The sequence below is a fragment of the Lissotriton vulgaris genome, chromosome 2_1 (genome assembly GCF_964263255.1).
Source record: "Lissotriton vulgaris chromosome 2_1, aLisVul1.2, whole genome shotgun sequence".
Taxonomy (NCBI): domain Eukaryota; kingdom Metazoa; phylum Chordata; class Amphibia; order Caudata; family Salamandridae; genus Lissotriton; species Lissotriton vulgaris.
In genome coordinates, this window is record NC_141687.1 from 764,987,043 (window position 1) to 765,012,141 (window position 25,099).

The 25,099-nt window shown below is 45.9% G+C and overlaps 1 protein-coding gene across 3 annotated transcripts in view; it reads left to right on the forward strand.

Annotated features, from left to right (window-relative positions):
* Positions 1–25,099, forward strand: part of KLHL23 (kelch like family member 23) — a 176,190-nt gene that overhangs the window by 112,501 nt on the left and 38,590 nt on the right. For all 3 annotated transcript variants that reach the window (XM_086956085.1, XM_086956084.1, XM_086956083.1), the window contains exon 3: positions 20,353–20,505. In XM_086956085.1, coding sequence (XP_086812211.1) covers positions 20,353–20,505 — 153 coding nt within the window. The remainder of the gene's footprint in view (positions 1–20,352; positions 20,506–25,099) is intronic.

The window sequence follows — 25,099 nt, forward strand, 5'->3', positions numbered from 1 at the left end:
ATAGATTGTAATGGGGAGAAGCCAACTCCGTGGGGAGCACAAGTAATGAGCTGTAAGTAGTTAAAATGAGGGGGGAATGGTCACTTTCAGTTCGGTTATCCACCTTTAGGTCCAGAAGCATTGGCCATAGGCACATAGAAACCAGTATCTAATCTATGTGGCTTGCATAGCCTCTCTTAAAGGTGGGTTTACTTGGGCAGTCTGTTGGTAAGTGCCCATTACAGGCACATAGCCCATGTTCCATTGTCATTTTTAGCAGTTGAAGGGCACCTTTTGTGCAAGCTGTAGTATGGCTTGCATCAATACAGGGAATATTATTAGCATTGTCTTCTTCCCCATAAATATCTTCTAAGCCCGTAACTGGTTCAAACTTCCTATTGAAGTCTCCTCCTTTAATCAACAAGCTTTTGTGGTCTAGGCTAGAGATAATGCTATTTAATTGGGCGATTGTCTCTGATTCTTTGTTTGACGACTGTGGTCTGTTATAGATGTTAATAATACAGACTACCCGTACTTTAATGTCTTGGGATTTTATAACCAAGATATCAGGGCTATTGAAGTCTATCTGTTTAAAAACAATGCCCAATGTAATTCTTGCCCAAATTATCAAACCACCAGATGGTCTGCCTTTATTTATGTTTAAGGCCGGTATGTGAAATGACCTATATCCTACTTTAAAGTAGTTATCTACTCCCCATGTTTCCTGGAATAGAATGAGGTCCCCAGTATTAATATAATCATGCCATACTGGGTCAGACATATTTTTCCTTATTCCGGCAATATTCCAGGAAATGATCTTAGCTTCAACAATTTCCTTGCCATACAATTGTTTATGATCCATATTTATATCCCCTTCGGTTAGCGATGTTAGCGGGTTGAAGTTACCCAACCTATCCATCGAAACCGGGTGGCAGCCCTGTGGCTACATCCCTTGTATTACACCCAGCCTCATTCCCCTGGATAAGGTTAACTGTTGTGACTCTTATTTCCCTTTCATTAGTTGCTCCCAGTCAGTCAACCTCTTCTATCCCATATAATTCTGTAAAGCGATTTTTTGTAACTACCGGAGGATAGGCGTTGAAAACTCCCAACAACTCTTCATGATCCATAGTATGCTCATGTCCAAAGGATCGCATAGAATTCGAGCCATAAAAATAGGTGAGGTTTTTTATGTGAATAGGGCCCCAATCCATGAAACGGTATTCGTTGCAGATTAATCTTACCACATTGGTATCCCTAAAATTAATAATGATTGTGTCGCCCTGTATATCTTTTGGCCTACTTCCTATCCAGTTAACCCTTCTTGCAAACAGTACTTCTCCATTGAGGTGTCTGTGAATCGGCCTGTTGTTATTCAACCAGAATATCACTTTATTTTTTAGCTCTTGGTAAGATTCTGGTTTCCATCTCTTTAGTTCTGGGACGCCAGTAAGCACAATCACATAAGGCAGTGACTCTGGTGGTAAATCAACTGTGACCAATGGAGCTATCCGATTACTGTCATGATTATTTTCCAGTTTTTGCATACCTTCTGAACAAGCAACCTTCTCCAATACGGTTTTGTCTGTGTTGGTTATTGGACATTGTACAGTCTCACCAGGGACTTTTTTAGTCTGTTTCTTATTAATGGGATCCTTTTGAATTCCTACCTCTGTGGGTTGCTTAGTAACTACATCAGCTGTGGTCCCTGTAATAGTTACAAGATCCTTAGGAGTGGGGACCATGTTCACCATTCTCCCCCTAGCTTCAAGTTTTATCAATTTTTTTAAGGAGGTAAAGTTGTCTAGGGTTAGCTGTTCGAATCTCTCTAACTTCTCATTTACCAATTTTATTCTTTCAAGGAGGGGGAGGATCAGAGATTTTACAATGTGCTCTATTTGTGCCACTGACCCTCCAACATCCTCTATAGGGACAGATGGGAAAGATCCTTCATGGTTACCCCTTGTAGTTGGGGTTGGACCCCCTTGAACACCCTCACACCCTACTACACCTCTACCTATAAGAGACCCTGATTCGAGATTTGCAGCATACACCATTTTTAATGCTCTTGGTTTCCGCCCTTTCTGTGCGGTTTCTGTCTTTTTCCTTTTTATAGTGCCTCCTATATTTGCTCGAGATTGAGGATATCTATTAACCATTTTTTGGGAAGGAGCCTCATCGCTTACAGATGTCTCCTGACCTAATATTAGGCCAGTGTTGCTTAGATGGCTAGCTTCCTCATTAGTGATCCTACTAGGTAGCCTGACTGGTACATTTAGGGGATTATCCTGCATTAAAGGCCACAAAGAGGAGTTAACTGATGAAAAGGAAGATTCCACAGTTAGACCTTCAGGCTGCAAAGTCGGTGTTTGTGAGAGCATGCTAGCAGAAGAGAACGATACAGGAGGTAGATCTTGTGATGGATTAGTAGGGTAGTTGCTCTCCACCCTTGGTAATTCTACATAAGAGTCCAAAAGTATGGAATCAGTAGTTTGTCTGTAATACGGTGATGTTATTATGTAATTGGGGCAGACACATATTTGGGGGGAGCGAAACGCGTCTCTCAGTGCTTTCAATGGCAGTTACAACTACCCCAATAGTTTTCTGTAGCATTCTGTCTATAGCAGTCAGACTTGGTAATGGAGTAGTAGTGCACTTTTTCTGTCTGGTACTGGACCGTGTAACTACAGGGGTGTTTTTACCCATTATTCAGGTAACCGATAATTCAAAAATAAAATATACCTTTAGTCCACAGATAATTTCCAGATGAATTAGTTCAGTTCAGGAAAACCAAGGGGGGTGGCCCAGCCCAGCCTGGCCAGCCCCGGATGGCCACAGATGGCCCACCCTTTGCCCGGGCTTAGCCCGGCGCTGCTGGTGCGCGTACCAACGAGGCGTGGGCTATGCTTGAATTTATGCGCCTCCAGGTGCGATGGTGACGCTAGGGTACTTCCGGTGCTGGGGAGGCTGGGAGTGGTAGTCCTCGGTCTCCCTCCACACCACGGCCGCGACACGCTGGTTACTGCGGCGGCGGGAGGGAGACGACCAGCGGGTGCAGCAGCAGGAAGGGAAGAGGTCGCCAGTAACAGCAGCAGGTACTAAGGGTACAGGTTACCAAAAAATGCGTCGCCCGCTCCACCAGGGCTATGCTTGAATGTATGCGCCTCCAGGGGCGGTGGGGACGCTAGGGTACTTCCGGTGCTGGGGAGGCTGGGAGTGGTAGTCCTCGGTCTCCCTCCACACTGCGGACGCGATACGCTGGTTACTGCGGCGGCGGGAGGGAGACGACCAGTGGGTGCAGCAGTAGGAAGGGAAGAGGTCACCAGTAACAGCAGCAGGTACTAAGGGTACAGGTTACTAATGCAGTGTTCTCAAGCGCAGTATCTTAACTAGTACAAGCAAACATATTATAAGAAACAAAGTAATCAGCATAGTCACTAGTCCATAGAACAATAACGGTGAAAGCATGGTATTATGCTAAAACGAATAGGGTATAACAACACCTAATTCTTACCCTCCCCAGCTAGTATATTATATTAAATCTAAGAAGGTCTCTTTGGGTTTTAGCAGGGCGGCCCCATACCTCAAGATCCTAGTGGTAAGGGATCACATCATCTGTCACCAGCTCTCTGCATGCGAAGCACCATCAAGTGTGTTTGTATGCTCTTGTGCAAAGCAATATAAAACGCGCCTAAAGCCAGAACTTGACCGCAGCTGCATGTATGTTATGTCTAGAAACGTGCGAAGATCAGACCTCACAACAACCACTGTGTTGAGATATCCTTGAAGGTTTCTGCACTCACTGTACAGACACAGCTCGCCAAGCAAGGCTGATATCAGAGTAACAACATATTATTCTCGCATGGATCAAAACATTCTACTAGGCTAAAATATAAAGCAACAGCTATGTGTCGTGTGCAGAAGCAGCAGAACGGTAAAATGGCGTTTAAACTCTTAAAAAGCTCATGCTAACTTAACACAGCATACAGGCAATATATATCTTTATGACAAAAGACATGCACAGTGTTCTAGGGACATTAATTGCCCTCACTGCACGGAATCCTTGGGATACTACATTGCACTGTGAACACTGGCCACCATACTGCACTACATTATGGAAGTAGGCGTGCACTACACTCCAAAACATTGAATGGAAAATAACCGACCACACAGCACTGCATTATAGTTAAATGTACCCATATCATGGGGTACTATTTGACCACAACAAATTGTATACTAGGGGGTACTAATTCATCACAATGCTCTGCATCCTAAGGACACTATTGCATCACAGGGACCCACTACATTGTAGTAAATCCCTGGGATACTATCTCACCACTCTTAAAAGCATTGCAAGTTTACTAAGCCCTTGTACTACAGTGCTGCTTATGGATAATAACCCTCTACAGTGCACTGAATCCTTGTGGTTCTCCCTCTCCACACTCCATCCTAGAGCACTAACAGGCCACAATAAACTTCCTAGAGACACTAATTTCCCACTTTGTAGATGCACTACACGGAAGCAAAAACGGACCCATCACCTTCACCTTAGGAATACCAGCACGGTGCTCTGCACTCCATCTTGGAGATACTATCCCTCTGAGTGGTGTCTTCAGGATACCACCCACTACAGTGTGCTGCATCCTTCAGATCCTACATTAAACACTAAGAAAAGTAACTCCACATTCTGCATTGCATTCCTTTAACCTACCACATCCAAAGAGTATTAACCTACCACGATGCACTGCATCCTATTTGCAGTAACCTACCACATCTCACTGCACCCCGTGGACACCAATGCCTCACACTTCACTGCATCCTAAGGCACGCTGCACCCTTGGAAAACAAACCTACTGCATCTTTAGGAAACTAACCTACCTCATCGCATTAGTTCCCAAATCAATAACCCACCATACTGAACTGCTTCAAATGTGTTTTGCTTCACATGAACATTAACCCACTGCTTTATAAGGACACTACACTGCATCCTAGACCCACTACACACCAAACTCCACCTTAAAGATACCACCAGTGTTTCATTTGAATAAAATAAGTGCTGGTGCTCAACGTTTTTCGAAGGAGGAACTTTCTTTACAAATGTATGAGTGACCCTGGGTGTCGTATAATACTAGCCTTTTTTTATGGAGAACAGTGGTCCATAGGATTAAGTTTTTACAAAAAATGCAAATATAGACTCCAATCAGAACTATATTGACTCATGTTATCAGTACCCAGCCGGGCCTGAAACTTTATTTCTCATATAAACAAATTTAAAAGACCAACAGAAGGGTCTAATGCAAGAGTTAGTAGGGTACAAGCCTGTACCTATCCAAAAGTACAAACAGGGAGAATTAAGAGGTAAGAAAAAAGCAAGAAAGGAGTGTAGGGGATATCAGGCAAAAAGAACATGGGAGCCAACTGTCCCTTGCATCAATAGCATATTAGCACAGCAAGTTCAGACAACAAATTCATGTAACAATGTCAACACGATGGGAAAGTTACAGAATTTGGAAAAGTGTCGACGGCGTTTCGATCCCCGGCTCCTAGTGAACTGGGATCATCATCAGGACATAAACAATGTATTGCCTGAATGTGCTTTTTAAACCTGTAGGAATTAACATTTTATAAGAATGGAAAAAAGAGGGGGGAAAAAAAGAGAAAATATGTTTAAATATAGCACTAGCTACAATTGCTTCTTTGCAGGTACAGTGCACACATTGTTCATTTATAACATGCCTTTGCCTTTGTGATGTGGGTTTAAATCACAATTTTCAGTGTTCCAATTACATGCTATTTGGAAGTGTGAGGGCAGTCAAGACCTGCGCCGATTCGAGTGAGGCCACTGTGAGTCATAAGGCGCTAACGTGATGGTGCCTATATGTGTTTGGATTTCAAGAGCGGCGTCGTGGTGATGGCTCATGTGAAAGTCGCATGCTGCCTGGTGCATTTAACACGATTTTAGGCACTTGAGGCCGTGATAAAGGTGTCATGTATCAGCTTAAATTTGCCGTCGTGATTCCGACGTGAACATGCTTTTCGTGAGCGTCACGGGAATCTATGTGGACCTGTGAGACTCACACAACCGAAGGTGAGCCTAATGGGCTAATAATAAGAAGTTTGCACACCTTTTCAAGGAACTTCTTAGTTCTCATATAATCCAAGGAGAGGTGGTAAGGTGACGGGCTGGTGCCTAAAGGAGAGTAACCGGATAGTTAACAAGTGCTAGTGTCAGACGTAATAAGTATGTGCCTAGTGGGGCCGGAAATTACCTCGAAGTCCTGTACCGATAGGATGGACGTTGTCGCCAAGGGACCCGTCCAGTTAGTAATATTGCCTCGCTTGTAGGGATACAGAATAAGCGGGTGAGTTTGTTCTATCAGGACCGCGTCCGCAATTGCGTCTACAGTTCTACGGTCTGGAAATAGACAGCACATAAAAATTAATTAAAGGGAAGGCACTCTGGATCTCATTGCTAAGAAGGGGAGTGGGGGTCCAGGAACCCTTACCTTGTACGTGGAGTCGGTGCTCCCTCACTCGCAATCCAAGTGAAGAACGGGCGGTACGCGCGATGGCAGTCCGCCGGCTTCCCGAAGTTGTGGAAGTGCGTTCACTCCCGGAGGCGTGTAATTTAATAGAAATCGATGAGGGAGTGAGTTGAAAGGGGCGGGGAGGTGTCCACGCGGTGGCCATCTTGGAATGGTGTGAGTTACGTGACTGTGCTCTTCTGCATGCAATTCGTCAGTGCACTTTAGTTTACATAATCGAAAGGCAACATTTGACAACCATTACATATGTACAGTTTCTGTCCTTATTGATATTGGAATTAGATTAACTTACAAAGACATGATGTTAGAACAGCTTATACATCTAAACAGCGGGCATGCTTGACTGTTATTAAAATCTTGTCATTTTCAGCAGTCTATTGGGTCAACGTCTGACCATTACAGCAGTCCTGCCCAGTCTTCGGTTCGGTTGAGACCATTCTGTATTGTGTCCAGCAGTAAAATGCATTTTAGTTCCTCCTTATTGAGAAGTTGAGCCATGCATCCTCCTCTCGGTGGTAGCTTTAGCACCTTCAACACAGTCCATTTTAAGTCATTTTCCGTGTGCCCGGCATTGATGAAGTGTTCCACAAGCGGGGCATTCTGTGTCTGACAGCGAATGCGACTCTTGTGCTGGCAGATTCTTGTTTTCACCTTCTGTGAAGTTTGACCCACATACATTTTTAAACATGGGCATTGAACCAAATATATCACATTGCAGGTGTTACAGTTTGACAGTGAGGAACTAGTGAAAGTGATGTTGTTAAACACTCTTGTTTTTCCTTCAATAGTTATATCACATATACTGCAGTTACCACATTTCACATGTCCTACAACGGGGGGCAGACCCCATATGGTTTCGAGTGTGGAGGGTTGACTAGGACAGGGCAATGCGGCGCGAACTAAGTGGTCCTTCAAATTTTTGCTCTTTTTAAAGGCAAATAAAGGACGCTCAATTTTTAGTGCGCCTGCATTAATGACAGGCCAATGGCGGAGTATCAATTTTCTCAATTTGTTCGACACTGGGGAGAAAGTAGTAACACAAGCTATTCTCTCCTGTGGGGTTTTTTGAGTTGGTGTTAGCAGAGTTTCTCTAGGTCTGTACCATGCTCTTTTCAATGCATTTTTGACAATACGTCTAGGATAGCCCCTATTTTTAAGTTTGTCTGCTAGAATGGCACTTTCTTTAAAGTAATCCTGCCTACAAGAGCAATTTCTCCTGATTCGCAGGAACTGGGAGAATGGTAGTGAGTCCCGCAAGGCTCTGGGGTGGTTGCTGGAGTAGTCTAGTAGTGTATTACGCTCTGTAGTTTTTCTGAACAGGCGTGTCAGGAGAACTCCATCCTGGTGGAAGATGGAAAGATCCAGGAAGTCAATAGAGATTTTATTTGAAGTAAGGGTGAAGTGGAGGCCACAACAGTTATTGTCCATCCAGTGTTGGAAATGGCGTAGATCATTGACTTCACACTTCCAAATCATGAAAATGTCATCAATGTATCTACGCCATAGTCCAATGCCCGAGTGGAAGGGATTAGATGGCGAGAGTATTACCTCCTTTTCAATCTCATTCATGAAAAGTATAGCCAAGTTAGGAGCAAAAATTGCCCCCATACTTGTCCCCTTAATCTGCTGATAAAAGAGGCCATTGAAGGTGAAGAAATTTCTCGTCAAACAGATCTCAAGAAGCTGTAAAATGAATGATGTTGGTATTGCATGGGGGCGTGGACGTGTGTCCAATGTCTTTTGGATCACCTTTAGGGCCGCCATCTGGGGAATATTCGTATAAAGGGACTCCACGTCCATGGTACACAAAGTGTCTGTTGTTGGGTTGAAAGGTAAGTTCTCAACCAATGAAATCATGGACATGGAGTCTCTGACATAACAAGGGGTGGAAGGGACAAACTCCTTAATGAAGAAGTCAATGAAGGCTCCCAGTGGCTCTAGAATCGACCCGCACGCTGAAACAATTGGGCGTCCGGGTGGTGCAGTGAGACTCTTATGAATTTTTGGAAGAGTATATATCACTGGTGTTCTGGGGCTTTTGATATTTAAGTAGTTATACTCTTTTTTAGATAGGAACCCTTCAGTTAGTGCGTCCGTGGTGATTTTCTTAATTAGTTCCTGGATATCCCTGGTAGGGTTTGACGCTAGTCTTTGATAATGTTCCCTGTTGTCTAGTTGCCTTAGTATTTCAGCAGTATAGGAGTCAAGATCTTGAAGGACTATACCCCCGCCCTTGTCTGCACTCTTGATAATCAAAGAATTATTTGTTTTGAGTGTACTAATGGCCTGTTTTTCTTTTAGTGTGATATTGTATGGGATGAAGGCACGGGTATTTTGTAGTGTAGAAAGATCCTTCAAGATCAATTTCTCAAATGTGATTATTTCAGGTGGAATCATCCCTGAGGTGGGGGAGAAGGTCGACGGTGGCCGGAAAGGTGTTAGGGCAGTACTTTCTTGACTGGGATGTAGTTGAAAGAATGCCTTTAGCCGGATTCGTCTAAAGAACCTCATTAATTCGGTTTGCAGTTCCAAGTAGTTGGGCGGGGTAGTGGGCACAAAGGTGAGTCCTTTTTTGAGAAGGGAAAGTTCGTCCTCTCCTAAAGAATAGTTGGAGATGTTGAAGATTGGGATTGTTTCTGTGTTCACAGACGGGGAATCTACCACTGATAGAAATTGTTCCTCGTCCGACGTTCCCCTGGTGGATTGACCCATCTCTGGGGTTTCTTTACTTTTCCTCTTTGAGGAGTGCCTTGTTGGCCTCTCTGTAAAAAAGGATTTGTACCACCAGTCTGATGTGACCCACCCCGTCGGGATGTACTGCTGCCTTCTCCTGCGTCCGAATTGTCGGAGGATTCGGCTGAGGTTTCTGAGAAATTTACCAAATTTCTACGTCTGTTGTACCTTCCCCAGGGCCTGTACTGTTGAGGATTAGAATACGTTCGATTTGTATAGAAGTCCTTTTGTAAATAAGGATATGTCACTTCTATATTGTACGATTTTATATCTTTTTTGATTTTGTTAGATTTTTTATTTTGCTCTATTCTCTGGTATTCAGCAATGGTTTTATCAACCTGTTCTAGGAGTTTCTTACTGTCTTCAGTGGTGCCGGAGTCTTGAATCTGTTTTAGAATATCTGCAATCTCAGTTTCAAGTGATTTTAATGTCTCTACGGCGGTATCAATTCCTAGTGCAAGCCAGTGACGTGAACAGGTAGTTCCTATGTAACTAAAACTAGTTATATATTTCGGGTTATCTGTGAAGATCCCTGGTACATTTCGAACTTGTAATCCTACAGGAATTACCTCGGCCTTGAGATAGTCTGTTAGCATCAATATCATCAGTTGCAAACGGACTTGTTTTTTACGGAGTTTCTCTAATTGTTCCGGGATTGTAGTGTTCTCTTGACTGGGGATGTCTGAGTTATCTGACAGAAGGGATGGACCCGAGCAAAGTTGTTTTAGGTATTCATCTGTATAAAGGGGTGCATGACCTGACATAGTGCAATAGAATGAAAGAAGATGAAGAAGTCAGGGGGTTGCAGGGATTAAGGGAGGAAGGTGTACTAGGGGACCCAAAAACCGCTAGGGGTTTGGACAATAGAGAGCCCTTGCAAACCAGCGTTTGCGCTCAAGTATATTTTACAAAAACAAGGGGGACCCAATCAGTACCTAGGGACCTTGGGCAATCAATTTTTATGGAGAACAGTGGTCCATAGGATTAAGTTTTTACAAAAAATGCAAATATAGACTCCAATCAGAACTATATTGACTCATGTTATCAGTACCCAGCCGGGCCTGAAACTTTATTTCTCATATAAACAAATTTAAAAGACCAACAGAAGGGTCTAATGCAAGAGTTAGTAGGGTACAAGCCTGTACCTATCCAAAAGTACAAACAGGGAGAATTAAGAGGTAAGAAAAAAGCAAGAAAGGAGTGTAGGGGATATCAGGCAAAAAGAACATGGGAGCCAACTGTCCCTTGCATCAATAGCATATTAGCACAGCAAGTTCAGACAACAAATTCATGTAACAATGTCAACACGATGGGAAAGTTACAGAATTTGGAAAAGTGTCGACGGCGTTTCGATCCCCGGCTCCTAGTGAACTGGGATCATCATCAGGACATAAACAATGTATTGCCTGAATGTGCTTTTTAAACCTGTAGGAATTAACATTTTATAAGAATGGAAAAAAGAGGGGGGAAAAAAAGAGAAAATATGTTTAAATATAGCACTAGCTACAATTGCTTCTTTGCAGGTACAGTGCACACATTGTTCATTTATAACATGCCTTTGCCTTTGTGATGTGGGTTTAAATCACAATTTTCAGTGTTCCAATTACATGCTATTTGGAAGTGTGAGGGCAGTCAAGACCTGCGCCGATTCGAGTGAGGCCACTGTGAGTCATAAGGCGCTAACGTGATGGTGCCTATATGTGTTTGGATTTCAAGAGCGGCGTCGTGGTGATGGCTCATGTGAAAGTCGCATGCTGCCTGGTGCATTTAACACGATTTTAGGCACTTGAGGCCGTGATAAAGGTGTCATGTATCAGCTTAAATTTGCCGTCGTGATTCCGACGTGAACATGCTTTTCGTGAGCGTCACGGGAATCTATGTGGACCTGTGAGACTCACACAACCGAAGGTGAGCCTAATGGGCTAATAATAAGAAGTTTGCACACCTTTTCAAGGAACTTCTTAGTTCTCATATAATCCAAGGAGAGGTGGTAAGGTGACGGGCTGGTGCCTAAAGGAGAGTAACCGGATAGTTAACAAGTGCTAGTGTCAGACGTAATAAGTATGTGCCTAGTGGGGCCGGAAATTACCTCGAAGTCCTGTACCGATAGGATGGACGTTGTCGCCAAGGGACCCGTCCAGTTAGTAATATTGCCTCGCTTGTAGGGATACAGAATAAGCGGGTGAGTTTGTTCTATCAGGACCGCGTCCGCAATTGCGTCTACAGTTCTACGGTCTGGAAATAGACAGCACATAAAAATTAATTAAAGGGAAGGCACTCTGGATCTCATTGCTAAGAAGGGGAGTGGGGGTCCAGGAACCCTTACCTTGTACGTGGAGTCGGTGCTCCCTCACTCGCAATCCAAGTGAAGAACGGGCGGTACGCGCGATGGCAGTCCGCCGGCTTCCCGAAGTTGTGGAAGTGCGTTCACTCCCGGAGGCGTGTAATTTAATAGAAATCGATGAGGGAGTGAGTTGAAAGGGGCGGGGAGGTGTCCACGCGGTGGCCATCTTGGAATGGTGTGAGTTACGTGACTGTGCTCTTCTGCATGCAATTCGTCAGTGCACTTTAGTTTACATAATCGAAAGGCAACATTTGACAACCATTACATATGTACAGTTTCTGTCCTTATTGATATTGGAATTAGATTAACTTACAAAGACATGATGTTAGAACAGCTTATACATCTAAACAGCGGGCATGCTTGACTGTTATTAAAATCTTGTCATTTTCAGCAGTCTATTGGGTCAACGTCTGACCATTACAGCAGTCCTGCCCAGTCTTCGGTTCGGTTGAGACCATTCTGTATTGTGTCCAGCAGTAAAATGCATTTTAGTTCCTCCTTATTGAGAAGTTGAGCCATGCATCCTCCTCTCGGTGGTAGCTTTAGCACCTTCAACACAGTCCATTTTAAGTCATTCCACCCCTTGTTATGTCAGAGACTCCATGTCCATGATTTCATTGGTTGAGAACTTACCTTTCAACCCAACAACAGACACTTTGTGTACCATGGACGTGGAGTCCCTTTATACGAATATTCCCCAGATGGCGGCCCTAAAGGTGATCCAAAAGACATTGGACACACGTCCACGCCCCCATGCAATACCAACATCATTCATTTTACAGCTTCTTGAGATCTGTTTGACGAGAAATTTCTTCACCTTCAATGGCCTCTTTTATCAGCAGATTAAGGGGACAAGTATGGGGGCAATTTTTGCTCCTAACTTGGCTATACTTTTCATGAATGAGATTGAAAAGGAGGTAATACTCTCGCCATCTAATCCCTTCCACTCGGGCATTGGACTATGGCGTAGATACATTGATGACATTTTCATGATTTGGAAGTGTGAAGTCAATGATCTACGCCATTTCCAACACTGGATGGACAATAACTGTTGTGGCCTCCACTTCACCCTTACTTCAAATAAAATCTCTATTGACTTCCTGGATCTTTCCATCTTCCACCAGGATGGAGTTCTCCTGACACGCCTGTTCAGAAAAACTACAGAGCGTAATACACTACTAGACTACTCCAGCAACCACCCCAGAGCCTTGCGGGACTCACTACCATTCTCCCAGTTCCTGCGAATCAGGAGAAATTGCTCTTGTAGGCAGGATTACTTTAAAGAAAGTGCCATTCTAGCAGACAAACTTAAAAATAGGGGCTATCCTAGACGTATTGTCAAAAATGCATTGAAAAGAGCATGGTACAGACCTAGAGAAACTCTGCTAACACCAACTCAAAAAACCCCACAGGAGAGAATAGCTTGTGTTACTACTTTCTCCCCAGTGTCGAACAAATTGAGAAAATTGATACTCCGCCATTGGCCTGTCATTAATGCAGGCGCACTAAAAATTGAGCGTCCTTTATTTGCCTTTAAAAAGAGCAAAAATTTGAAGGACCACTTAGTTCGCGCCGCATTGCCCTGTCCTAGTCAACCCTCCACACTCGAAACCATATGGGGTCTGCCCCCCGTTGTAGGACATGTGAAATGTGGTAACTGCAGTATATGTGATATAACTATTGAAGGAAAAACAAGAGTGTTTAACAACATCACTTTCACTAGTTCCTCACTGTCAAACTGTAACACCTGCAATGTGATATATTTGGTTCAATGCCCATGTTTAAAAATGTATGTGGGTCAAACTTCACAGAAGGTGAAAACAAGAATCTGCCAGCACAAGAGTCGCATTCGCTGTCAGACACAGAATGCCCCGCTTGTGGAACACTTCATCAATGCCGGGCACACGGAAAATGACTTAAAATGGACTGTGTTGAAGGTGCTAAAGCTACCACCGAGAGGAGGATGCATGGCTCAACTTCTCAATAAGGAGGAACTAAAATGCATTTTACTGCTGGACACAATACAGAATGGTCTCAACCGAACCGAAGACTGGGCAGGACTGCTGTAATGGTCAGACGTTGACCCAATAGACTGCTGAAAATGACAAGATTTTAATAACAGTCAAGCATGCCCGCTGTTTAGATGTATAAGCTGTTCTAACATCATGTCTTTGTAAGTTAATCTAATTCCAATATCAATAAGGACAGAAACTGTACATATGTAATGGTTGTCAAATGTTGCCTTTCGATTATGTAAACTAAAGTGCACTGACGAATTGCATGCAGAAGAGCACAGTCACGTAACTCACACCATTCCAAGATGGCCACCGCGTGGACACCTCCCCGCCCCTTTCAACTCACTCCCTCATCGATTTCTATTAAATTACACGCCTCCGGGAGTGAACGCACTTCCACAACTTCGGGAAGCCGGCGGACTGCCATCGCGCGTACCGCCCGTTCTTCACTTGGATTGCGAGTGAGGGAGCACCGACTCCACGTACAAGGTAAGGGTTCCTGGACCCCCACTCCCCTTCTTAGCAATGAGATCCAGAGTGCCTTCCCTTTAATTAATTTTTATGTGCTGTCTATTTCCAGACCGTAGAACTGTAGACGCAATTGCGGACGCGGTCCTGATAGAACAAACTCACCCGCTTATTCTGTATCCCTACAAGCGAGGCAATATTACTAACTGGACGGGTCCCTTGGCGACAACGTCCATCCTATCGGTACAGGACTTCGAGGTAATTTCCGGCCCCACTAGGCACATACTTATTACGTCTGACACTAGCACTTGTTAACTATCCGGTTACTCTCCTTTAGGCACCAGCCCGTCACCTTACCACCTCTCCTTGGATTATATGAGAACTAAGAAGTTCCTTGAAAAGGTGTGCAAACTTCTTATTATTAGCCCATTAGGCTCACCTTCGGTTGTGTGAGTCTCACAGGTCCACATAGATTCCCGTGACGCTCACGAAAAGCATGTTCACGTCGGAATCACGACGGCAAATTTAAGCTGATACATGACACCTTTATCACGGCCTCAAGTGCCTAAAATCGTGTTAAATGCACCAGGCAGCATGCGACTTTCACATGAGCCATCACCACGACGCCGCTCTTGAAATCCAAACACATATAGGCACCATCACGTTAGCGCCTTATGACTCACAGTGGCCTCACTCGAATCGGCGCAGGTCTTGACTGCCCTCACACTTCCAAATAGCATGTAATTGGAACACTGAAAATTGTGATTTAAACCCACATCACAAAGGCAAAGGCATGTTATAAATGAACAATGTGTGCACTGTACCTGCAAAGAAGCAATTGTAGCTAGTGCTATATTTAAACATATTTTCTCTTTTTTTCCCCCCTCTTTTTTCCATTCTTATAAAATGTTAATTCCTACAGGTTTAAAAAGCACATTCAGGCAATACATTGTTTATGTCCTGATGATGATCCCAGTTCACTAGGAGCCGGGGATCGAAACGCCGTCGACACTTTTCCAAATTCTGTAACTTTCCCATCGTGTTGACATTGTTACATGAATTTGTTGTCTGAACTTGCTGTGCTAATATGCTATTGATGCAAGGGACAGTTGGCTCCCATGTTCTTTTTGCCTGATATCCCCTACACTCCTTTCTTGCTTTTTTCTTACCTCTTAATTCTCCCTGTTTGTACTTTTGGATAGGTACAGGCTTGTACCCTACTAACTCTTGCATTAGACCCTTCTGTTGGTCTTTTAAATTTGTTTATATGAGAAATAAAGTTTCAGGCCCGGCTGGGTACTGATAACATGAGTCAATATAGTTCTGATTGGAGTCTATATTTGCATTTTTTGTAAAAACTTAATCCTATGGACCACTGTTCTCCATAAAAATTGATTGCCCAAGGTCCCTAGGTACTGATTGGGTCCCCCTTGTTTTTGTAAAATAGTATAATACTAGCCAGCAGAATTCAGAGCCCGGCCCCTGTATGTCAACACTCAGCTGTTTATACTGCAATGCGCGATCCCTTTCTAAACATGCCCTAGAAATATGGGAAATACTTGACATGGATAAACCCGATTTACTCTTTGTCACTGAGACATGGCTGCACGATTTCACCCTGCCTGATATTTCAATCGCCGTGCCATCTGATTATCAAATACACAGACTAGATCGACCAGGTAAAAGAGGGGGGGGGGGGTACCGCAATTATTTACAAATCTCATATGAAACTCTATGCCAATGATTCCTACGTAGAAAAATAGGGAGAAGTAGGCAACGTCACCATAACGATCGACCTTAAGGTAAGATGGAAGGTGGCCCTTGTGTACAGACCTCCGGGGGTAAAAAACGATTTTGTAAACAAACTAATGGAAGTATTAGCCCCGCACGTGCTGGCCTCGGACAAATTCCTCCTATTAGGGGATTTCAATTACCATGCTGAACAAACCAGTGACCCTCATACGAATGACCTTCTTCTAAGCATCAACTCCTTAGGATTAAAAGTGCTAAGTATCGATCCCACCCACATCGCGGGACACACGTTAGACCTGTTATGTTCTAACTCCCCATTGGTAGAAATTGTTGAAAATTTCCCTGTTGTATGGTCGGATCACCATGTGATTAAATTTGCTATTTCCGACCTTATCGAAAAACCTCGGACCAGTAACCAAAAAGTACTAAGCAGATCATGGAGCAAGATAAATCTAGACTCGTTCATGACCCACTTCTCCCCCCCACAGATCACAGACGTCACTGATCCTAATACTGCAGCCATTGATTTGGAACATGCCATCACGGAGACACTGGATATAATTGCGCCAGTAAAGGCCTCAAAAACCCTTCCCAAATCTTCTCCATGGTTCACTCCTCACCTGCAAAAAACCAAACAAGATGTTAGGGCAGTAGAAAGGAAATTGAGGCATACTAAAGCACCTTCTGACAGGCAACAGTATATAAAGATGCACAGAGAATATATGAATGAAATCACGATGACCAAAAAAATCCATCTTGAGGCCAGAATAAATCAGGCAGTGAATTCGCATAAAGAGCTATACAGAATTGTGAAAGAATTCACTAACCCTACCGCCTGTCAGTCATCCCCTATCCAATCCCCAGATTGGGTCAACGCAGTTTCTACATATTTTCATGATAAAATAGATGCAATACATAAACATTTTCCTCAACCAATCCCTTTGAATCAGCAGGCTCTCACTGCTAATGGTGTAATCACTAATATGAATCCTCCCAGCTTAGCCTTAAGTGATTTTACTCCTTTTTCTGAAGCTGAAGTTGAGTCCACCCTTAGACACATTAAATCTGGTTCTCCGGACGATCCTGCCTCGGCGCAGATCCTGGCTAAAATAGCACCTGCCCTAATCGCCAGCCTCACAGAAACTCTCAATTTGTCATTATCTTGTGCTCTGGTCCCTGCGCACTGGAAAGAGGCCACCATTAGACCTATTCTCAAAAAACCTTCAGCTGATCCTAAACTCCTTGTAAATTATCGGCCCATTTCTCTCCTTCCTTTGTTTGGGAAAGTTTTGGAATCTTTGATTAATAGGCAACTAGTCTCTTTTTTAGAGGATAATAAACTTTTGGACCCTTCCCAATCCGGTTTCAGGGCTCATCATAGTACTGAGACCGCCCTTCTTGAAATCGTAGACAATGTCAGAATGACGCTGGATAAAGGACAATCTGCCATACTGGTTCTGCTCGACTTGTCCGCTGCCTTCGACACCATCTCCCACCAAATTCTCCTTGGGAGGCTGGAGGAGATTGGTGTCGAGGGCCCAGCACTACTTTGGATAAGAAGTTACTTGTCCAATAGGTGTTCCAAAGTGCAGGTCGGAAGGTATTCCTCCAGTTACCAGGACAACGATAAAGATGTCCCCTAGGGCTCAATACTAAGCCCAACGCTTTTTAACCTATACGTATCCCCCTTGGCGAAAGTTATCAAATCTCACGGCTTCGACACGGTATCGTACGCGGATGATACCCAGCTGTTGATTACCATTGGCCCTGACCCCACTGAAACTAAATTAAGATTCCAAAACTGCATGGTCGAGATAGATAATTGGATGACCAACAACTTTTTAAAACTGAACGCCAGCAAAACGGAAATTCTCCTTTTTGGAGCAGCAGACAAATTCTGGACCAAGGACTGGTGGCCCACCACTCTTGGGCCTTGTCCACCCCCCAGGTCCTCGATCAGGAACCTTGGGGTGATAATCGACAACAGACTGTCCATGTCAGAACATGTCAACAAAACATCGTAGACTTGCTTTGGTTTGATGCGCAGTCTGAAGAAAAGAAAATCTTCAAGTGGCTTCCTCTCCCTTCACGCATGCCCCTAGTCCAAGGCCTTATTATAAGTCGCATTGACTATGGGAATGCTCTCCTCACTTCAATTAATGAAAACCTTCTGACTAAGCTGCAGGTGCTGCAGAACACCTCAGCCAGAATGGTATTAGACCTTCCCCCCGTACTCCATCTGCTCCCTCTCTTAAGACCTTGCATTGGCTCCCCATTAAGAAACGGATCCAATTTAAAATGTGCTGCCTAGTCCATAAGACCATTCATGGACAAGGACCAGCTTACCTAGAATGTAAACTCAAACCCCACCTACCTATGAGAGCCCTCAGGTCAGCTGGCAAGCAGCTCCTAAAGGTCCCTAAAGTGAGTACTGTGAGAAACGGTGACAGGTCCTTTAGTAAATCAGCTCCTCACTTCTGGAACTCTTTGCTCCTATCAATCAGGGTCCAATCCAAATACCTCAGATTCCGAAAAAATCTGAAGACCTGGCTGTTCTAGCTATTTTCCTCACTTTTCTGCCCCTCTCTCTCTGTCTGGTGTTGGTGTCAATGCAAGCGCTCTGAAACCTACGGGTGATTTATGCGCTATACAAAAGCAATTTACATTACATTACATTACTGCCCACTTCTACCTCTGGCACAGCCCTTTGCAACAAGTGCATTTCCAACTGTGTTGGGCACTAGCACCAGACATACCTGCAAGCAGTGACGGCTGATGAACCTTTAAAGTGGTTGGGCATAATTACCTGCATTTAAAAAGGATTGTAGGCAAAAGCCAAGGAAGCAAACCCCATTTTTATAAGGTTGTTTGGGTGTGTCCTCCCTGAGATTATATTTAAAGAACAATGCCAAATGGTGTATTGTACGGCATAATTTTCACATAAGTGAACTTTAAAATAAATATGGTTTTGCATTAGTTATTGAGCAGCACTGATCAAATATTGCAATATTTTGTGGTGTGCTAAGTAAACGTTATACCCCAAAGCGGTTATTCGGACTTCACAAATGAAGACGTCTTTGAAAAATGGTGGTAAAACCGTGGATCTTTCAGTTTTTAGATACAGACTACTAACAGGCTTTTGCTGTAAACAAGCATATGTGGCTTCCTCTAGACCCACATTTTGTCGAGGACTCCCTGTGCTCTTTCATGTTATGCACCCTTTGTTCCTGTCATACAGCCATAACATCCAGTGCAGGAGAGCAGCGAGCCCCGCCTACCACTAGTGGCTGCTAGCTTGGATTGGTGACATGGTGCAAAATAATCCTTTTTTTCAGTGGGCCACAGCTGATTAGATGGGCGAGCAGTGCTTCTTTTTGCCACATATAGCTGCGCATCTACTGCAATTTTCTATTCAGCACAAGCATGATTTGCTGGGTTTGAGAAACATAACCAATGTTTCTAGGAGCAGTGGCAGGCTTAAGTGTTGTAAAATTCATTTTTCCCATTTTGACCTAACACTAAAAAAAAATGTTTGTTGGCCATTTTTACTACGTCTCATAGGGAATAGAACACCCTCAAACCTCCCACAAGATAATCAGACTCAGAGATGTAAACATTTTAGTCAAGCTTTTGGTTCTCAGATCAAGCCTGTGCAGAAGAGGAGGCAAACAAAGGTTTTGTGCAATCTGATTTTTAATTCTGCTTCACTAAATGGCAGATTTTGTTGTCTCCCTATAAAGGGGCACTCAGGCTTCGAATTTTGGTCATTGTGGCATACCACCGTAAACTTACTTGGATGTTTAAACTTTTTATATGTTTTAGCTGTTAACCATTAATATTTCGTTTATGAATTTGAAAAGTGATACCCTAAAAATATAAAGGCCTCATTCAGAACGCTTTGGAGTACCCTTTCTGCCTGCTTCATTTAGAATTAGCCGTACTGTAAGTATTCTGTTGCCGGAGCCCCCTTTGACTCAGTCGATGGAATGCTTCCTCCGTCATCTCAACGGAGTAGGGGCCGTCAAAGCAAGGACATTACGTTGTCCGCTCCATTTAGGATGGAGGGTGTAAATCCTCTTTTTCTTGTCCATCACCATCAGGAAAAACCCTGTAATAATACCCTGAGAGAAATGGTCTTGCCTTGGCTTCTGGAAAATTAAAATATAGGACGTTCAACAGAGAAAATGTGTCGGCTATCTGTGATGGAATCGTTCGGAATAGCTGAGGAAAAGTAGGTGCAGTCATTAAAGTCACATAATGTATCAGAAACACATCACTTCTATAGGGCAAAAGTCAAATATTGGGCCAAACGTGCTGTGATGTAACTGTTATAGCTGAATTGCGGCTGTGCTAGACATTGTAAATTCAGTTCCTCCTGTACCCGCGTGGATTATGTCCAGGATATTTTTATTTTATACCTAGATATCCTTAACAGCTGATACGTGTTTGACAATCATTGAAGTGAAAATGAGAGTGTAAACTAATTTATCACCAATTTGTTCTTGTGTGTATACAGGTGTTGGAAACGCCACTGCATGTGTCCTGCATGATGTCATCTATGTCACTGGTGGTCACTATGGTTATAGAGGAAGCTGTACATATGATAAAGTTCAATGCTACCGGCCTGATATCAATGAATGGAGCACAGTCACCACCAGTCCTCATCCAGGTAAAATTCCCTTGGCTAATGTGCAGTTTGGGATTCTTTCTACCTCTGTTTGATTTCATAAAACCTTCTGCTATGATGTTCTGTCATGTAGAAAAGGTAAGTTTTGCCCGATCATACGTCATTTTATCTTGCAAAGCTCATCTGTGGGACGGTGTTGAGCTGGTTATAGTCATTCTCTTTTCTCTTATTCGTGTTTTTTTTTCAAGACCTTAAGCTGGCTTGCAATTTAGTTCATGTTGAAAGCTAACAAACCAGGGGCGAATGGTGATAATGAGCAACAGGGCGTTACCCTACCACCATGAGGGGAGAGGCAAGAAGAGAATTTAAAATATGCCATGCAGTTGGAAATAAATCACTACTTGCTGCTCTCTTATTTTTAATGGAGCAGCTGTGATTAACTCTGCAGACGTCCTGCTGCACATGTGCCAGCTGGGCAAGGTGTTCTCCGACCTGTAGGCAGAAGCTACAGCAATGATATCATGACAGAGTGTGATAGAGTGTGATATCACAGGAGCGACCCTTGACCCTACTTGCAGGTCAGGCCGCCCCCCTCACCGCACAGCTCTGCCTAGGTTGTGCCTGCCTTGAGTCAGCTGCTGCCGCCTCGTGAGTTTGCCGCCCCCCCCTCCCCCTCCGCTGGTATATTGTACTGTGTCTTTCTTTCCTTGTTTTTCGTTTTTCTCCTAATTGTACTGTGTCTTATTATTTTCTACCGATCTCTGTTGCCCTGCATTGTTGACTGTTTTTAGAGCCCCTGCCCGCCCCCTTTGCCTTCTGTCTCTCGCCATCCTGTTCCCTTCCCGCCGCTGCCTCCCTGTGGCCCGCCCCCGCTCTCCCATTCGCCATCCCGCTCCACCCTCCCAGCTGCTCCTCCCTCCCACATCCCCTTATATAGTGGCCGCTGCGAGGTAGAGGGAGCGACCCTTGACCCAGCTTGCAGGTCAAGCCACCCCCCTCACCGCACAGCTTCGCCTGTGTTGTGCCTGCCTTGAGCCAGCTGCTGATGCCTCGTGAGTTTGCCGCCGCCCCTCCCCCTCCGTTGGTAAATTGTACTGTGTCTTTCTTTCCTTGTTTTTCGTTTTTCTCCTAATTGTACTGTGCCTTATTATTTTCTACCGATCTCTGTTGCCCTACATTGTTGGCTGTTTTTAGTGTCCCTGCCCCGCCCCCTATGCCTTCTGTCTCTCGCCGTCCCGTTCCCATTCCAACGCTGCCTCCTTGCGGTCCCACCCCCTGCTCTCCCATTCGCCACCCCGCTCCCACCTCCTAGCTGCTCCTCCCTCCCACATCCCCTTATATCTCGGCCGCGCGCAGCGGGCACGCCGCTAGTGCGCATAAGGCAAGCCTGTCTGTGCCCGTCTGCACCCGTCCGCGCCTGGACCGCGCCCAGAGCCAGAACCCCTGGACCCCGAAGACACCACGACACCCGACTACACTACGACGCGAGCACCCTCCACGCACTCAACCCCGGAAGAGAACACACCTGCTACCGGGCAACCCCAAAGCGCACCCAAGGGCCCTTCACCTGCCAGAACTGCAGCTTCACCAGTATCCAACCCACGAAACCACAAACCAACGAACCCAACCACCTGAGGTGCATCCTCCTCAACACTCGCTCCGCCCGCAAACACGCCGTAGAAATCTGGGACCTCTTCGACTCAACTGTCCCAGACGCGTCTTCCTAACGGAGACCTGGCTGACCCCTGCCTCAGCACCCGACATCGCCATAGCCATCCCGGAAGGCTACAAGATCGCCCGCAGAGACCGCACAGGAGGTGGAATTGCCATCATCCACAAGAACACCCTCAGCGTCTCGACTAGCACCGACGACACCCTCAGCACCGCCGAAAACCTGCACTTCCAGATTCACACTGACCCCAACACCACCCTCAGAGGCACCCTCATCTACAGACCCCCTGGACCCAGACCACAGTTCAGCGACTCCATTGCCGACCTCATCAGCACCCACGCCCTCGCTTCCATAGACTACATCCTCCTCGGGGACCTGAACTTCCACCTCGAGAACAACAACATCGTCAACTGCACCACCCTGATCGACAACCTCACCAAACTCAGACTCAGACAGCTCGTGACAACACCCACCCACGCTGCCGGCCACACGCTAGACCCCATCTTCTCCGCTAGCCCTCACTTCTCCTTCAACCACACCACGAACCCCACTGGACCGACCACCGCTGCGTCCACTTTACTTTCAGGAAGCCCACCGCACATCGCCGCACACAACAGATGCCTCGTCGCTGCTGGGGAAAAGTCACCGAAGAGGAGCTAGCTACTGCCCTCGCTCAGAGCCAACCAGCCGACCCCACCGAACCCGACACCGCCGCCCTCAACCTCCGACAGTGGATCAACGACTGCGCAAACACCATAGCCCCCGCTCAAGACACCCTCCAACAGCCACACCAGCAAGAAAGACACCTGGTTCACTGAAGACCTCCAGGCCTCCAAGCATACCTGCCGGAAACTGGAGAAGAACTGGCTCCGTGAACGATCAGCAGACAGCCACACGGCCCTCAAGAACGCCACCCGCAGAAACCATCAACTCATCAGAACCGCCAAGAGGACCGCATTCACGGACCGCCTGGAAAACAACGCACACAACAGCAAACAGCTCTTCAACATCGTGAAGGAACTCTCCAACCCCAGCTCCAACAACAACGATATCCCCCCTTCGCAGGACCTGTGCGACTCACTGGCCACCTACTTTCACTGCAAGATCGCAGACATCCACCACAGCTTCAACACCACGACCGCCCTGTCAACCTCCGAGGCCCCCACCGCGATCACCTGCCGCCTGACCGCATGGTCCAACGTCAACGACGATCACACCATCAAAATCATGAACTCCGTCCACTCCGGATCTCCGTCAGACCCTTGCCCTCACCACGTCTTCAACAAAGCCAGCACAATCATCGCACCCTTCCTCCGGAAAGTCATCAACACCTCCTTCAAGACAGCAACCTTTCCAGAGAGCTGGAAGCACGCCGAGATCAACGCCTTACTCAAGAAACCCAAGGTGGACCCCAAGAACTTCTGTCCCATCTCCTTGCTCCCGTTTCCGGCGAAGGTCACCGAGAAAATCTTCAAAAAGCAACTAACCCGCTACCTCGAGGACAACAACATCCAGGACCCATCCCAGTCCGGTTTCTACAGCAACCACAGCACCGAAATCACCATCATCGCCGCCACCGACATCAGGACCCTGGATCGACAACGGAGAAACAGCAGTCCTCATACTCCTGGACCTGTCAGCCGCCTTCGACACTGTCTGTCACCAGACACTACAAACACGCCTACACGATGCCGGGATCCAAGAGAAGGCCCTGGACTGGACCACATCCTTCCTCTCCGGCAGAACACAGAGCGTCCGCCTCCCCCATCTTCAGCTCCACCGCCATCGAGATCATGTGCGGCGTACCCCAGGGCTCCTCCCCCAGCCCAACACTGTTCAACATATACATGGCACCCCTCGCCTACGTCGCACACCAGCACAACCTCAACATCATCTCATATGCCAACGACACACAGCTGATCATCTCCCTCACCAAAGACCCTCACACCGCCAAAACCAACCTCCACGAAGGAATGAAGGCCTTCGCCGAATGGATGAGGAACAGCCGACTGAAGCTGAACTCGGACACAACAGAGGTCCTCATCCTCGGCTCCACCCCTTCAGCATGGGATGACTCCTGGTGGCCGACATCGCTGGGAACAGCCCCAACACCCACTGACCACGCACGCAACCTGAGGGCGATCCTCGACTCCACCCTCTCCATGACCAAACAGGTCAACGCCGTCTCCTCTTCCTGCTTTAACACCCTATGAATGCTCCACAGAATCTTCAAGTGGATCTCCACCGAAACGAGAAGAACAGTAACACAGGCCCTCGTCTCTAGCAGGCTGGACTACAGAAATGCCCTCTACGCAGAAACGCCGAACAAACTCCTGAAACGGCTGCAACGGATCCAGAACGCCTCTGCATGACTGATTCTCGACATCCCCGGCCACAGCCACATCACACCTCAGACCTACACTGCCGTAGGGAGAGTATACTGTAGTTGGCTCTTTGCACTGCTGGGATCCTGCATTTTGCTTGTCGCTGGATCTATGACCACAATTGCCTTTGAGGGGTGCTGCCCTACTGTCGGGGATGTTGTCTCCTACCTGTATCCCTCACCATTCAATATGGGGGAGCCGTATAAGTCAAGACCCCGCCTCACGTTTGAGGCGCAATAGTCAGGCAGGACCCTTCAAAAAGCAGCTTCGGATTCTGAGGCATCCCTCGCCCCAGCCACATCACATCCCCCACCTGAGAGACCTGCACTGGCTCCCAGTCAACAAGAGGCTAACTTTCAAGCTCCTCATCCAAGCACACAAGGCCCTCCACAACGCCGGCCCAGCATACCTCAACAAACGACTCAGCTTTTACGCCCCTACCCGCAAGCTCCGCTCCGCCGACCTCACCCTCTCCACAGTGCCACGCATCCGATGAACAACCGCCGACGGCAGATCCTTCTCCCACCTCGCCGTCAAGACCTGGAACACCCTCCCCACCAACCTACGGCAGACCTAAGAC